We start from the raw sequence: 16844 nt of genomic DNA, 5'->3' as shown, positions 1-16844 counted from the left end.
AAGATGCTCATTGGTATGACATTGAAATTTGCTGCCTTTGGAGAGCAGTGACAGTAAAATTCAACACACTGAAGACCAAAGAAAATACTGAGCACCAAAGAAGGACAAGGTGACATTAACATTTTTTTGGTGGGATTTTGCTGGTTCCTCATTTGTCTAAAGGGACCAAGTCCATTATGTTTTGTTGTTGTTGTTGGCTGCTAATACTGAGAAAAAAAATCCCAGAATCCTTCCTTGAGTTGGAAGAAACCTTATCGATTATCTACCTCTAAGTCCCCTGTCATGGGCAGGGACACTTTCCACTAGACCAGGTTGCTCAGAGCTCCATCCAGCCTGGCCTTGAATGTTTCCAGGGATGAGGCATCCAAAACCTCTCTCAGAAAATCCAGTGTGTTGAACCCTGGACCTAATCTCATGCAGAAGGTGGGTGATGTTTAAACAGGGAGCTACCCTGTTTAAAGATAGCTTCCATGTCCAGGTTCCAGCAGGTTCCAGCAATGGGACTAACTTACTTGGGAGCTGCAAAGCAGCTCAGATGCTGGTTTGAGAGAAAAGGCAAGTGAGTGAGAGGGGAGTATTTGGACCCATTTGCATACCTTGCCTATTTCCAGATTGCAGTAGAACAACTGGATCTGTAAGAGGTCATTGTCTCTTGTGGGAAATTTTCTTCAGAAATTCCTTTCCCTGTGGTCTCACTGTTAAATGGGTTATATGAAGAATCACAGCTTGTAAGGAGCAGAAGTCTGGCCCCTCCTTAGGAGGACTGTAAAACAGAAATTGTATTTGAGACTCAAAATGCTGATGTGTAACAGCTAGAACCGGTAGTATTGCTACTGTTTCCCAAGATAAAACATAATATACTGGCCACTGGCTAGCACACTGGCTTTGAAGAGTGATGGGGAGTGGAATTCACTCATGAATGGGTTATTATCTCATAGTATGGGTGGTATTTTTTTTTTTATTTATTAACATCTATAAGTATCTTCTATGAAGGTTTGGCTGAGTGAAAAGCAGTGTCGCTTCTTTCCTTATGTGTCTCTTGACATTTCATGGTGTTTTCTAGTAGGTCAGGAATCTCTGTAGACCGGGATTTACTGGCTGCTTATTTCTCAGGGTGTTGCAGAGCCTGTAACTCCTGTGACACATTTAGCTCCCTCCTTTTGCAGTCCTCCTATTGCAAGCAGCAGGAATGTGTGATGCATTGGAGTGTGGCCCAGCCAAAGAGCTGTGTAGAGAACCAGGGATATGTGCTTTTGAATGGCAACTCCAGCTGGGCCACATTCAGCAGCTTAGGTCAATTTGACCTGATATAAAATGAAATGTTTTATTTGCATTTTCTGCAAACTGATGGCAACAACAAAAAAAGAAAAAATAAACAACAAACTTCTGTAAAAATACCAGTTCCCTCTGGCCCAAAATTGAATGACAAACTCCAAGTTACCTTAATTCACTGTTAATCTATCAAAGGTAGGTTGTAAGAACCATCTGTATTTTCATGCCAATGCAGTAGTCTGGCTATTGTAATTTGAGAACTGCCTTTGTTAAAATTTAAGATTTTTGACCATTACTTCCTGCTGGATTCATGTCTTCAGTTCTGTCTAGCTGACATCTCTTTGGCAATCACAGCCTTGGAAATGCTCCTTCAGACAGTAGGATGTGAAGAGCAGTGATGCTGTAATAACCTCACACTGCAGAGAGAATGGTCTCTTCTAAAAAGGCACGTTCATATTAAAAATTCACAGCAGCACACTCCACACCCCCATTATAGGTAATTACAGAGGATTTTAAATATCTGATGCTAGTTGGCAGCATACAATACCCTGTCAGCAGCAGGCACTGATTTGTAATTTAATTATCATAGGACATCCACCTGTTCTTTTGTCAAATGAAGAGTAGCATTTCCGTGCAACCATGCTTTTCCCTCCAGAAATTTGAATTAGTCCTTAGAGAAAGGTTTCTAGGGAATGGGTTTTTTTCAAGGACATTTGCAGGACCCCATAAGAGCAGAATGAGGCATTTCTGCAGAAGAGTCTTAATTCTGGTTTGGTATTTTCAGCCTTACCACTGGCTTTTTGCTGTATCAAGCTGTTTTGGTTCACAGCTGAAAGCATTTCAATGAAGAGATGCTGTAGGAGGAAAGATGTATGAAAATCAATGGGTTTGGTGCTAAGAACACGAAGCAAACCCATAGAAGGATTGACCCAGAAATGCTGTAGGCTCATACTTTGTGAAGAAGGAGAGATTGGGCTTGGGATAGGAGAGAGACAAAGATGAATAGAAGAGTGGAAATCTGTTCTGTAAACTTTTCAGTTGATGGCACATGAACATGGATATTACTGAAGTTATCCTCGGAATGTGCATTTATTGGATAAATAGATCAATTCAAATTCTAAAGCAAGTCTATCACTAGAGATCCACACAAGTGTTCTCTTTGGGAGCACGTGGCTCAGGGTGAATCAGTTTCCTCTGGGCTTTGGCTCCTGTTTATGGACCAGCAACACTGCAGTGCGGTGGTGGGGAAAGGACTTACTGATGGTCAAAAATATGTTCTCTCTTTAAGGCCGTATCACACTGCTTCTGGCAGTGTAAAACTGCAACAATTATCTGGAAAGAATAGCATGTATGTTATATATATGCACACACATATATATGTGTGTGTGTGAATGTATGTATATATAATCATATACGAATTATATAGAATCAAATTAATCATATATAAATAAATATATAAACATAGAATGAATCATAGAATCATAAAATGGTGTGAGTTGGAAGGGACCTTAAAGATTCAACCCCCTGCAAGGGTAGGGATGGCATCCACTAAATGAGACTGCTTAGGGCCCTATCCAACCTAGGCTCGAACATCCCTTACAAGGATGGGGCTTCTGCACACTCCCTGTGAAGTTTCATCCTGTTCTAATGCTTCATCACACTGAGGAAGAATTTCTTCCTAATATGTAATCTAAACCTCTTCCAGTTTAAAACCATTCCCCCTTCTCCTGTCACTAAATGCCTATATAAAAAAAAAAATCCCTCTCCCTCCATTATATAAGCATCCTTAAAGTACTGAAAGGTCTCACCCTGAAACCTTCTCTTCTCTAGGCTGAACAACCAGGCTCTTTCAGCCTGTCTTCATAGGAGAGGTGCTTCATCCCTCTGATCCTATTCATAACCCTCTTCTGGATCTGTTCTAACAGGTACAGAGAAGGGAATGTCTTTCTTGTGCTGAGGACCCCAGAGCTGGATGTGGTGCTCCAGGTGGGGTGACACAAGATCAGAGTACAGGGTGAGAATCATTTCCCTTGACCTGCTGGCCACTCCTCTTTTGATGAAGCCCAGGATGAGGCTAGCTTTCTGATGAGGAGTGGCTAGGAAGGTGAGGGTAAAGGAGCTTCCTTTAGCCTGGAGAAAAGGAGGATCAGGGGGGACCTTATCACTCTCTACAACTCTGAAAGGAGGCTGTAGTGAGGTGGGGGTTGGTCTCTTTACCATATAACAACAGATAGGATGAGAGGAAACAACCTCATGTTGTGTCAGGAGAGATTTATATTAGGCATTAGGAAGATTTTTGTCACTGAAGGGCTGGCAAGCATTGGAACAGTCTGCCTGAGAAGGGGTTGACTCACCATCCCTGGAGGTATTTCAAAGTCATGTATATGTGGCGCCTGAGGACATAGTTTAGTGGTGGACTTGGCAGTGCTGGGTTGGATGGTTGGACTCACTGATCTTAAAGGTCCTTTCCAATCTGAATGGCTCTGTGTTCTGTGATAGAGCTTCTTATGGCTTCTGTCATTGCTGTCTTGTCTCCTTAAGAAGTAGCCACTGGACATTTCCATTTTCCCCATTTCTGAGTTAATGAGATGACTCTGGTAGTCTGCTCTTATTTCTCCTAATTATGTTTTAGCAAATGGCTCACTTAAAAGAGGATGTTTCAGAGTAGTTGTCTTTTTAGAAGGAGTACTCACTCGATTAAAAAAATAATTGATTGCTTGTGGCTTAAATGATCTGTGTGCCAAGCCTTAAATGTGACATTGGCTGGAGTACTATCTATTAAACTGATGGCTTCTTGCCCAAATAATATTTGGCTGGTGCCAGTCATTTCATATATTCATTAATTATGTTATCTGAAAAGTGAATATGTGAAGGGCTGCAGGCATATCCCAGAAAAGAAGAAGAGAATAAATCATGTCACATGTGTATTCTGAAAATAATTGGCAACTGCTGAAACATTTCCATACGTAAGATTGAAGGCAGAATACACTGGGGTGGTTTCCTTAGGAGGGATGAGTAAATGAAATAACACTCCATAGCTGAGTGGTCAAAGTGGTGTGGATGAGCAGCAGAGAGGTCTGCTGCATGGAGAGGTCTGCTTTGGGATGTTCTTGTATCTGGACTTCAGACTTATTTTTCTTATATGGCCATACAAATAAATCTTAGGCTTTTGACCAATAGCCCTCTCTTCAGGACACCACTGAGGGGATGGCACGTTTTTACAAAGCATTCTGGCTGGAGAACAGATCAGGTAATTTAATTTCATTTTAGGGTTATATTCCTTGTTACAAGCTTTGTGTGGGATCTTGGACAAGCTCCTCGTGTTGCCTCTCCATAGAGAAGAAAGGTATAGGTATAGAATTTTACAGCAGGGGAATCTTCTGTGGGACTGTGCCTCTGTGGAAGTGTGTGTGCGCTCTCCAGCATCAGAGTACACACTGCCAACTGGAAAATAACACAAGTATTTTGCAGAGAAGGGCTATAGAACTCTAATTATTAACACAGGGATGTGAAATGTGATCTGACACTACAGCTTAGCTGATCAACATCTCTTTTTCTTCATTATCAGTGTGTCATCTCAAATGTCTATTTGATGGTGAAAGTCTTATGTATCAGTGACATATACCACATTTCTCTCTTTGATACAATGGTAAAAAAGAATGACTCATTCTCTCCAGAACACACTAGGAAATCCAATGATTATTGTCTACTGTATCATATTTTTTTTGTTTTTCCACAATTATACTAAAATACAGGAATTACCTCCTAAAAGCTTATTTTTTCTTCCTTGATTTTTTCTTTCTCTAGAAATATCGTTATCAAGATGAGGATGCGCCACATGACCATACTTTGCCTCGTTTAACCCATGAAGTGAGAGGCCCAGAGCTCGTTCATGTGTCAGAGAAGAACTTGTCTCAAATAGAGAATGTCCATGGATACGTCTTACAGTCACACATTTCCCCTTTGAAGGTAGGATCCATACAACTCATGGCTTTAATCCTCAAATACGAGAAAACACGTACCATGAAATTCCTGGGAAACATATTTTGTTGTGCAAACAGACAAGCTGCTTTCTGAAATCTGTCATTGCAGATTGATTTTCCTGTGATGGGTTTTTAAGGCTCACTGTAGTGGAGCAGGTGATAGTTCAGTTGACAGAGCATTGTGTAGAGATGTGAGCTTTCTGCTTTGAGTGAGGCTTTTGCTCGAGTAAAAATAATTCCTGGCAAATGAGCCTGTTTTTCTGTACATTGTGAATGGAATAATGCAGGTTCTCAGCCTCAATATCACGGTGATTTTGAAATGGCAGACTTCCCTTCCTGATGATCCTTGTTCAGAAATTTAAAAAAAAATACTGTAAATGTAACTAGTTTTTTTCATCTCTCAGAAAGCTATATCAAATTCACAAGTTATGTCTGAAAAGGGAGCTCATTTGCCTCTATTCATATCCTTGCTGCTCAAGCACTTGCAGTTTTCTGTGGGTTTTGATGCAATTCAGAGTGCTGTAGAGATATCTTTCTGTTAACTAAGGCAACTATTTATAAAATATAGAAGCTTTAGCTGTATGTGGGTCTGATGTCCTCTGATATATCTTGTTGTGCAAAAATGTTTCTCTTCCTGGTGAACCCATATAATAACCAAAAAGTAATCCATTCCTGAAAATTTACATTTGTCCTTTAATACGAATGCAGTGGTTGGAAAATATTCCTAGAGCTTCTCTCATGGAAGCAGCATAGATGCAGTGATTAGCATGGTGGGTTTTCTATTTTAGTTCCTACTAGGCCTGGGAAGGGGGGAAAAAAGAATAATATTCTTTACTTTAGGCAGTGATGTTCTGGGTAATATTTTTATTTCAGCAATTATCTAAGCAACAAACAAGGCAGATGGGCTTTGCTCCCTCTGGTGCTCAAAGCCTGTGAAATGGGCACTGCTTGCCTAGCACAGTGTTTACAGAGTGGTTACAAGTGAAAGGAAGTGTTTATTATTAAAGATTGATGTGACTATAGCTGGTGTTCATTGAGCCTTTGTGGAATAGTCAAGCAAATGAATATTTGTCCTTTGCTCTTGTTGGTCCTGTGTTTAGTTTGTATGATGTTTGTCTTTTCAGGTTTTAGCAATTTTCTGGGTTACTTACCTAACTTTTTCTGCAGAAGCCAATGGTACCAAGCAGTGATAGATCATCTTGTGCTGAGGCTATCACTTTAGTTATTTGGAAAGGATTACTTCCATGAGGCCTGTCTAGCATCAGGGAACAATCACAGACCAAGCAATTTCTGGCCTGGAAAGGAAGCATCCCCGTTCCTCTAGGACTTCTTGAGTATTGTGATTACAATGGGGTTTCTTGTTCATGAAGGTCAAAACCAGACATTATTCTTCACATTTGGAGACTTTCAAGAAAGGCTACATAATCCAAGATGAGGGTGTAGCAATGATGTCAAAAAGCTTGTTGTGAAGTGAAGGGTGTCCCCAGACATGCACAATTGCCTTGAAACAGCTCCCAGTCATATTTGCTCTTGTAACAGGACAAAATTGTCTGCTGCTGTTTTATGAAGTGATGGTAGGACAGGAGCTGTATAGTATTTCCTCTTGGAAATCAGTGTCTCCTGCAAGTTTTCCCTTCAGCATAAGGATTTTTGTCTTTGACTCTGTCCCTTTCCCTTCTTTCCTTCAGATTCACAGTGTCATATCTGCCACTTAATAGTCTCATGCCTGCCATTTAATCTAAATTTAGCTGTTTGTCTCTTCAAATGGCTTTAAAGTTCCTGCTTCCTTTCCCCTGCTGTCTATGTCCCATCTTTTAACCTTCAGCAGTGAATTAGCTCAGAAGGCTGGAGGAATTCTTCTGCTAGAGCTCATGGCATTGTGTTGCCCTTCCTTTCTGGAACACCTGCTTTGGATTCACTTTTACTGTTGGCAGTTGACTGAAATCCCTGTTCAGAAGATTTTGGTCACAGTGACTTGCACATAGTTGAGAAATAGTATTGTGAACACTCCAAAATCTAGTCAGAATGGGTTATTGTCTTGAATTACAGACTTTCCAACCTATAGCCTGATATCATTAAGTATTCTGCCATCTTCTCAGCCGTATTATGTTAACATGGCTGCACTGAATAATGGCGAAAACTGCCTCTCTATCCATAGCACATCTTCCTCGGGAAATGTAAAACACTGGATTCTTAAAGACTAACTGGAAAATAATGCCTACAACTTAAATATTTCATTGACTCCTGTGAGAAGTGGAACTGCTGGAATCCTTCTCTGAGCAGAAATAACAAGTCCTGTGGTCCAAATATTGTCAGGTACATTCTTAGGAGTGAGAAGACACTGGCAGTTGCAGCAGGATAACGCTGTCAGGAAACTCCACCAGGAGCTTTTGACTTGTTCTGCCTCACTTTTCTGGTTACAGGTCAGAGCATTTGGTGAAAAGGGAAAACGTGCATGAAAATCATGAGTCTCCTTGTACCATGTGCTGAGGAATACATTTGGTGCAGTTTCTGGTGCTGGGAGTGTGAGTGCTGTTAGAGTCTATGAATGGTCAGACAGGGAAGTTCCCTTAACACCAAGCCAGGGATCACATCGTATCCTGTGTGCCATTAGGACTGTCCATCTGACCACTCACCCAGGCCATCAAGCACATTGGCTGCCTGGCTGGGTGAGGTTGAGTCACTGCCTGGCTGCATTTTACTGCCTGAATTTCCCTATAGGGACTGCAGCACCAGGCTGCACCTCTCCAGCAAGTTTTGAAGCAGTCTTTTGTGTTTAGTGGCTGCACGGTGCCCCGATGACAGGATGACTACCCAATATTTGTTTTGAAGTAATATCATAAAAGGAAAATGTTTCAGCATAAAAATAATCTAGTTAAGATGCTTTGGAACCAAAATGTTGTCCCAAGACCAAGCCACATGTCCATCCTAATCACATCACTTTTCCTAAGTGACTTGACTTTGGCAGCATAAAAGAATTGCTTCTTTCCATATATTTTTGTTCATTTGGAAAGAAATCTGCAAAGATCATGCAGTTATAAAACCTCCCTTTGGGCTGGCTGGTTCTGGCCCTCACAACTGAGCAGTGATCACAGCCATCTGTGGAAGCCATAGGTGTTGCACCTTGTCTGTGCCTGTAGACTGCTGGCTGACATCACCCTGCTCCCCAGTTCTCAGTGAACAACTCAGCTTGCATCCACAATCCACTTTGCCAGTCTGAGAACAGGCTTGCATCATTACAGAGGAAGGTTGTGTGGATGGTTGAAGTTCAGGCAGAGAAATCATGGGCTTGTTAATTCCCCTGTGTACATCTCCAGGTAAAACATTCCAGGAATTCTTGAAACATTTTCTGACACTCAGAATGGAAGGATTCAGACCACATTTTTATTAACACCCATGATTCAAAATGCCTGATATGGGCCATGTTTGCATATAACAGATGCATCTTAAATTTTGAAGTATACAAATTCTTAAATAATTTGGCAGTAATTTCATATTTCAGATTGTGTGGCTTGATGTAGTCCAGAAACACCTTAGTGGAGCTCATTGTTATTAGATTATTAGATTGGATATTAGGAATAAATTCTTTACTGTGAGGGTGATGAGGCACTGGCACAGGTTGCCCAGAGAAGCTGTGGATGCCCCATCCCTGGAAATGTTCAGGGCTAGATGGGGCTTTGAGCAACCTGGTCTAGTGGAAGGTGTCCCTTCCCATGGCAGGGGGCTGGAGCTAGATGGTCTTTAAGATGATCCTTTCCAACCCAACCATTCTATGATTCTATGATTATTGATTACCTCAGAAAGTTGTTTGGGAAACCAAAATATAAAACTTATTTCCTTCAACACCCTTGCACTTGTTTCATGTTCTGAATAATAAGAAGTGTGGTCCTCATACATTCTGAAAATCTCTTTGAGACACACAGATACTGATTATGATAAATGTTGTTTAGAAATGTGAATAGATTTTCTGAAATTGAAGGTAGGCATGTTTTCTTATCTTCCAAGTACCTAAAATCTAGTATGCACTAGCCAGATTACTCCCTTTCAGTAGAAAATAATGAGCAAGAGCAGTTTTGCTGCAAACCAGATCTTCTTTTATTTTCCCTGTCTTTTTCACTTCTTCACCTTATTGTATTTTGCATTAACTTTGCTTTTCTACTTTCCTGTAGCATTTCATGTGCAGTCAGCTTAGTTCTGAAAAATGCTTAATTTTAGAAAGCTTCAAACTCCTGATAAAGGTTGATCTGCTTATTAGTGTGCAAAAGATAAAATTTTCAACAGCTTAAGCAACTTTGAATGTCAAACACTGAAGCTGTAAAGGAAGTTTTCAGTTACGTGGATGTATTAACATTTGGGAAAATGCTAGCATTGCAGAAGTTTTGTTAGAGTTGCCATATCAAGGTAATAAATGTTCTTTTCAACGTATGGAAGTGATGGAATTGCCTTTTAATAATCTCTTAAAGGATAAAGTCTGTAGTGTAATGGAAAGGGAATTTAAAATAATTTTCTTGCACTTCCCCTTGTTTGACACGAGATGGTGTAGTAAGCTCAGAATTCTTTGGTCTGCATCTGTAAAGCTTCATGCTATACTACTGAGAGTTTTTTTAGATGCCTTAGAAAGTAGTAATTCAGTAAAAAGTGCCTTGTGAATCCCCGGTGTTTTGGGAAATCTGAATTCAACACAACTGTACCTGAAAATCAGAGGCGCTAGTTCTGTCTCTAAATTAAATATGTGCCTCTTCCCCTTCCTCCCAGGAATAGAGCTAATCAGTGTTCATTAAATGAATGATAACTCTGGCTCATAAATGTATCTTTCTAGTATTGTTGTGATGTTTGACTTATTTTTGTTTTTCAGTATACTCCACTTTGTTAAGATAAGCTGAAAAGTAAAAATCTGTGTAAAGATCTCGCATCTCCTTGGTTTTCTGAACATTCTAAATGTCAGGCTATTCCAGCTATCTCCATTTCCTAATTTAATGCCAGGTTCAACTGTAAGCATCAGTGGAAATTGAGCAAAAACAAGTAACCAGGTAAATAACAATCCTAAGATAAGTTACTGTCAAACAGGAATGATCAGTAATGAACCTCTTCAGTTGCCTCATCTTTGATATCCTCATTTTCTGGAAGGGGCCGCACTATTATTCCTTTTATTTCTGTCCCAGGATGTTGTCCTGCAGCTCAGCTGGGTTGCTGAAAGCTTGCAGAAAGTCAGTGATTGATGGAATGACTTTCCAGTGGAGAGAGGAGAAAAACCATCTCCACATGGAACAAATGGACTCAGCAGTCTACAAAATTAAGGTTATCCACAACTTGGCATTTGTACAAATTGCATTACAGGAGGAGGGCTGTGTCTCCCAATGCCAGAGCACAGAGTAATTTTTTATTTTTATTTTTTTTTAAATGGCAGGAAGCCCTGTCTTGCCCATTACTTGAGTCACAGTATCACAGAATCATTTAGGCTGGAAAAGACCTCTGAGATCATCAAGTCCAGTCTCTGACAGATCACCACCTTGTCAACTAGACCATGGTGCTAAGTGTCACATCCAGTCATTTCTTGAACACCTCCAGGGATGGTGACTTTACCACTTCCCTGGGAAGTTCATTCCAATGTTTAACAACCCTTTCATGAAGAAATTAATCCTAATATCCAACCTGAATCTCCAGTGGCACAGGTTCAGTTGCCTGGGAGAAGAGGCCAATCAGCACCTGACTTTGACTTTCAGGTGTTGTAGAGAGTGAGAAGGTCACCTCTGATCCTGCTTTTCTCCAGACTAAACACCTCAGCTCCCTCAGCCACTCCTCATCAGACTTGTGCTCCAGACCCTTCCCCAGCCCCGTTGCCCTTCCCTGGATATGCTCCAGGCCCTCAGTGTCCTTCTTGTAGTGAGGGACCCAGAACTGAACACAGGATTTGAGGTGTGGCCTCACCAGTGCCCAGTACAGGAGGACAATCCCTGCCCTGCTCCTGCTGGCCACACTATTGCTGATCCAGACCAGGATGCCTTTGGCCTTCCTGGCCACCTGGGCACATGCTGGCTCATGTTCAACTGCTGACCAGCACTGCCAGATCCTTTTACCCTGGGCAGCCTTCCAGCCATTCTTCCCCCTGCCTATATCCCTGCCTGGGATTGTTGTGCCCCAAGGGCAGGACCTTATAAAACTTCATGCTGTTGGTCTCAGCCCATCAATCCAGCCTGACCGGTTTCCCCTTTGGAGCCTTCCTACCCTCCAGCAAATCTACCTCTCACCCGTATTAGTGTCATCTGCACATTTACACTTGGTCCCCTCATCCACATCATCAGTAAAGGTATTAAACAGAATGGACCCAATACAGAGCCCTTCACACCACAAGTGACCAGAAGATTCTCTGAGGCTCTCTGTGTAGTGTGGGAAGAATGTTTTGTTTCTGCTCCAAGGCAGATGTCTCTCTTTCCCAGTTCCTATCTCCTAGTGAGTGTGTCGTATCCCTTGAATGCCCATCATTCTTTTTATCCTCCCTAGTGCAGGAAGGTCATTCCTGTGAAGGCTTTTGGTATCTGTCACTCGCCCTTTCCTGTCTGTAATGAAACGGCTTTTTCCCCACCTCTGAAGCTTTCCTGTCCAGGTGTGAGTCAGACCTCACTACAGTGGTTGCTGTGCTTGTCCGACAAATTAACAAAGATGGGGAAAGAGGCTCTGAGGATGAGCCTGGATGATTAATGATTCTGTGAAAAATGTATTAGCCTGAGCTTCCTGGAAACTGTCATAAAGAGTAATCTTTGTGTCTAAAAATGTAAATTAGGCAAGAGCTATTTATTTCATGAATTAACATTGACTTCAATAAAAATTGTGTTCTGAACACAATTTGGATAAATAAGGTCAAAATATTATATAGCTTTTTTTTTTTTTTTTTTCAGATACAGCAGTCTCACTTCACAATTCAGCAAACTTTAAGACTATTTTTTTGATAGTGAACTTTGTATAAAGACCAAAGTCATGCACTGGTCATGGGTACTGTGAAAACAACAAAGTCCAAGACTCTCCTGATGTTGCAGTGGGTCATGTGACCTGTAAATAAAATTGAGGTGTTGCTGCCCAGAGCTGGAAAACAGTATAAGGAAATACACTCCAGAGACCTGCGTAGCTGTTTTAAAACACAGAATCACAGAATGGTTTGGGTTGAAAGGACCTTACAGATGATCTAGTTCCAACCACCTGCCTTAGGCAGGGACACCTTCCACTAGACCAGGTTTGAGCAATTGCAGGGAAGTCCTCTACCCAGGTAATGTAAATACCCCTAGCTTCCAGGGAACCAGGTTTGCACAGAGAAAGCTGATTGTTACAGCTTTCAGCATTACTGTGCCTGATAGTCCTGTGTAAAAGTAGTTCCTCGTGTTTTCGGGGGATAATCTGTCTGTGGCAAGAAACCACATTTATTTTTCCAGAGCTGCTGAGATCCCTTAATTCGTATTACTGGGGAAGAACCCTGTGATAGAGTTGAAGTTCAAATAGGGAAGAAAAGAAAAAAAGAAAAAAAACAAAGGTTGAGTTTGCTTTAATTTCTGCGGCTGAGGTGTGACAAAGAGTTGAGGCACTGAGCACAGGCTGTTCTTCCCAAGCAAAGATGCTGCATTTCAGAGGCTCTTTAAAAGCTGTGGATGACTGAGAGAGGCTGAGGCTTTGTTACATGTCAGGAACAGCAGTCTGAAGTTTTCTCTTGCAGTTACAAAATTAATTGGGGTTATATAGAGGACATATTAATGTATGCATGAATATATTAACGAGCCATCTAAAATTTAATCTTGCATCCTTTTCTTTGCTTACACTGACTGCATTTCATAAGTATAGCTAATCTGCATGAAGCATTTTTTATTCCCAGGGTGACTGAGCCCAGTAGCAATGATCTTATAAGAATACTTTTGATCACTGCCCTGGTAGCTTCCTAGCTTTTGTGTTTTGGTTTTGTTTTCTTCTTTTTCCCCCCCCCTCTCCTTTTCAGTATGCAGTCACTGGCAAAGCCCCATGCTGCAGTCAGTCTGTCAGTGAATTCTATTGAATATTCAGTAGGTTGCTTCATTAAGACACAACACTTGTTACATGTTTAATAATGTACTGCTTTTCTCTTATCTCTGCTGTTAGAGCAGATAAGCATATATCATACATCTATATCTGTAATCTATGTTTTTAATATAAAAATGCAATTGGATTAGAACAAGACAAAGGAAGCTCACAAATGTGCCTGAGCCTGTTCCTGTTCTTAAGGAAGTGGCAAAAGTAGCTCTGAATTTTGATTTTGTTTCATTATGTTTTAAAGCAAAATAAGCAGCTTATAGATTAGCATTTTGAATAATATTTTGTGTCTCATTTTCATGTGGGCAGGAGCGTCTTTCATTTCTGAGTCCTTGTCTTACTCTAAAGAAATTCCTAAAATGGTGCAAAAATTGAATGTAACAGTGAAGAACAGTTATTAGTGAAGAACATTTTTTTTGGTTTTGTCATCACAGCTAAACCCATTGTTTTGTGTGCTTGATGTTGTGCCTTGGCTTTCTGATTGATGGCTTTCCACATGATTTATGTAGTTGCAGACAGTATCTTGTTGTCTTCCTAGTTTCTGACAGAAGAAAAAAGAAACCAAATAAAATTGCTTCTGTCAGTGGGTGATTTAATTGGAGAAATCTCAGCAACTTAAAGCAAACCTCAGGCGTTGCAATCCTTTATTTTTTGGCAAAATAAATGTTGTCCTCTGATGGACACAAGCAGAGCAAGCTCTGACAGTATCTACTAGTGCACTATATGTTGTTAGACTTGCCTGAAGAATGAAGACAGGAATTTTCAAAGGAATTTGAAAATATTTTCAGGCTATGGATCCTGTTTACTTTATATGGGCCTCCTAGGTATTGAAGGTCTTTTCAAATGTTAATCTGAATTGCTGTTTCAGGAGATTTTCTGTGTTCTTGATCTACTGGGTACTTTATCCATTAGTATTAATTAGCTGATTTATTTTTTATTCTTTTTGAATAGCAGGTTTCTTTTTAATAATAGTCTTGTTCCTGAGCCTCTTGTTTTGGGTTGGTTTTGGTTTTTTTGTTTTGGTTTGGTTTTTTTTTTGGGGGGGTTTGGTTTGGTTTTTTTTTGGGAGGGGGAGGGTGAAGCCTGATATGTGCATATATTCCTGACCATGTTGCTCACATATAATCAAGTAAATAAGAAATTCCAAGAATCGTTTTCTTTCACTGTCTTTCTCTAATGCTTTGCATAGTACTAGTTATTCCTTGCTTCCCTGTAATTTTCGGAGTTGTTTTACCCTTGATGCGTTGGCCATGTGAAATACTCATAGAGTATAAAAAATACTGAGAGATGGACTGTTATAAAGAAGCTTGTTTTGTTTTTTTTTCCCCCACCTAAAATACATTAAATGCATGCAATAAATCCATGAAATAACTACTAGATGCTATGAACATCGGATTTGTATGTTCTGCTAGTTCTTTTCTCCAAGTCTAGAAGTACTAGAATATATGTAAAGTATCTGTAATGATGTTTGCCACCTTTCCAAAGGGTTTTGTGACCTACTGCTGAAAAGTGCAATAAAGCATCTTGGTGTTATTAATCAGACTGTAACAGGAGGGATTTTTCTCAGATATGTCAGACAGCTTTAACACCAGTTGTTTCCCTAAGCTCGGTAGCTGAAATGCCCTTCTGTCAGACTTCGGCTGCTGCTGACACTTGGGAATGTATTCTACAATTTAAATGAAGCACTCAAGTTCCGTGGTACTTTTCACTGAGGAATATACTGATCGTTCACTCACTCAGTAGAAGGTACATGTGTTTATACATCTGACGGTGTGACACATCAAAAATGTTCTGGCTTTTGTCAGTACCAGGTGTAAAAGAAAGCAGAAGTTTGCAGTTCCAGGAGCTCTGGATAGCTGTAGCCTCCAGGATGAAAAGAACAGAATCTTTTTAGTCAAACCTTATGAAAGAGTATCTTGGCAGCCTGACCAAGAAGTGCTTTAGCTATTTCCAAAATTTTTAAATTCCTATTTCTCATAGCTCTTATTTAATCTTGCTACAATGTAGTTTTGTGGGCTATGAAGCTGTGAAAAAAATAAGATTTTTGACACTTAAAAGAAAAATCTTTCTGGTTGTTACTTTCCAACTCTTTTCAAGAATCTAGTCTAAATAAGAGTTTCTGAGATTGTTATTATGTGACATCTTCACAACCTTATTATTGTGTGACATCATCTCCCTGCCCATGGCAGGGAATTTGGAACTTAATGATCTTTAATGTCCATTACAACCCAAACCATTCTGTGGTTCTGTGATTCTGTGATCTTCACATCAATGGCTAATTGAGACTTCTCAAAAGAGAAGATCTCTCTCAAAAATATTTTTAAATGGGAAATTCCTTTTTCCATTTGGTTCCCTTCAATCCATTTCAGAAGATCATGTTACTTGCTTTTCAATAGTCTTTTAAAATTGTTACTGAAGCTGATGCAATTGGGAATAATGTCAAAAAAATAGTCAGCAGTCTTGGTGACTCAGGTGGCTTTTTTAAGATCCGCATTGTTTACTAACTTCATTTCTCACAGCGTTGTCTTTCCTTTCGCATGACATTGTTTCTTTTTTCCATAGTTAATCAGTGTTCCTTTTCCCTGTTCCTTTTTTTTGACTTACCTTCAGGATCCATTCCTGTATTTCTCCTCTTATATTTCTCTTATTTTCATTCCTACACATACACATGGATCTTATTAATCCTTCAAGCCACCCATGAAGTACAAATTTGTACCAAATTTGTGAACATGTAACAATTGATGCCCTCCTGTACAAGACAACTGCACGCTTATTGATCATTTTGCTTCTTGGCTGCTTTGGAGAGCAGGAGCACAGCACTGCCCATCTCTTCTTTGTTGCACATAGACTTTAAGAAGAGGTTTTCTTTTTTTTCTTGCTTCTGAAAGGTAGATTCTCTTCCCCCTGAACAAAAGCAATGTGAAATACAGTTGAATATTATCAGGTCTAGTGGATCTCAGTTGCCCACTAAAATGGCAGCACTCTGGGCAGCTTTTATTCTCTTAATCCCTACAGAAACTATGAGCCACAGAAACTATGAGCCACAGAAACTGCAATCAATTTTTTAACCAACAAACTCATGAACACCAAATTGCACCTATCTTCCAAATATGACCAGAATGAGACTTTTACATAGATAAGAGCTAGAAGTCAACTTTTTAGATTAAAGTGTTTTCTGCAGAAAATGACCACATTCTCAAAGAAAGTATACCTAGCTGATTTTTTCAAACCTTCCTCCCACTACAGTTTTAACAAGCATCTGCCTGAAATACTGCATTGGATTTGATCGCCCCATAGTGGTTGAAGTTTTTGCTTCCCAAAAAGAAAAAAAAAAAAGATCATTAAACCTGATAATAGACTTAATAAAATTATTATAATTGATTACACGACATTGAAAAGGCTAAAAAGAGTAATGGTGTTTTTACAGCAAATAAACAAATTCTTACTTTGAAGTCTGAGTCACAAATTGTGGCTTTGATCAAGTGTATGAGCAAATGCCAAGCAGGGAAGTAGAACTGCAGTGATGAGAGTATAAAGAGT

At 40.0% G+C, this 16844-nt stretch overlaps 1 protein-coding gene across 2 annotated transcripts in view; it reads left to right on the top strand.

The window, feature by feature from the left end:
* DLG2 (discs large MAGUK scaffold protein 2) overlaps nucleotides 1–16844 on the top strand; it is a 973962-nt gene that overhangs the window by 449440 nt on the left and 507678 nt on the right. For both annotated transcript variants that reach the window (XM_041483662.1, XM_041483665.1), the window contains one exon: nucleotides 5080–5241. In XM_041483662.1, the coding sequence (XP_041339596.1) occupies nucleotides 5080–5241 (162 nt within the window). The remainder of the gene's footprint in view (nucleotides 1–5079; nucleotides 5242–16844) is intronic.

Source organism: Pyrgilauda ruficollis, unplaced genomic scaffold, assembly GCF_017590135.1.
Source record: "Pyrgilauda ruficollis isolate IOZ18807 unplaced genomic scaffold, ASM1759013v1 scaffold60, whole genome shotgun sequence".
Lineage (NCBI taxonomy): Eukaryota > Metazoa > Chordata > Aves > Passeriformes > Passeridae > Pyrgilauda > Pyrgilauda ruficollis.
Note: the sequence above shows the minus strand (reverse complement) of the source record. Positions and strands in the feature narration are given on the sequence as shown.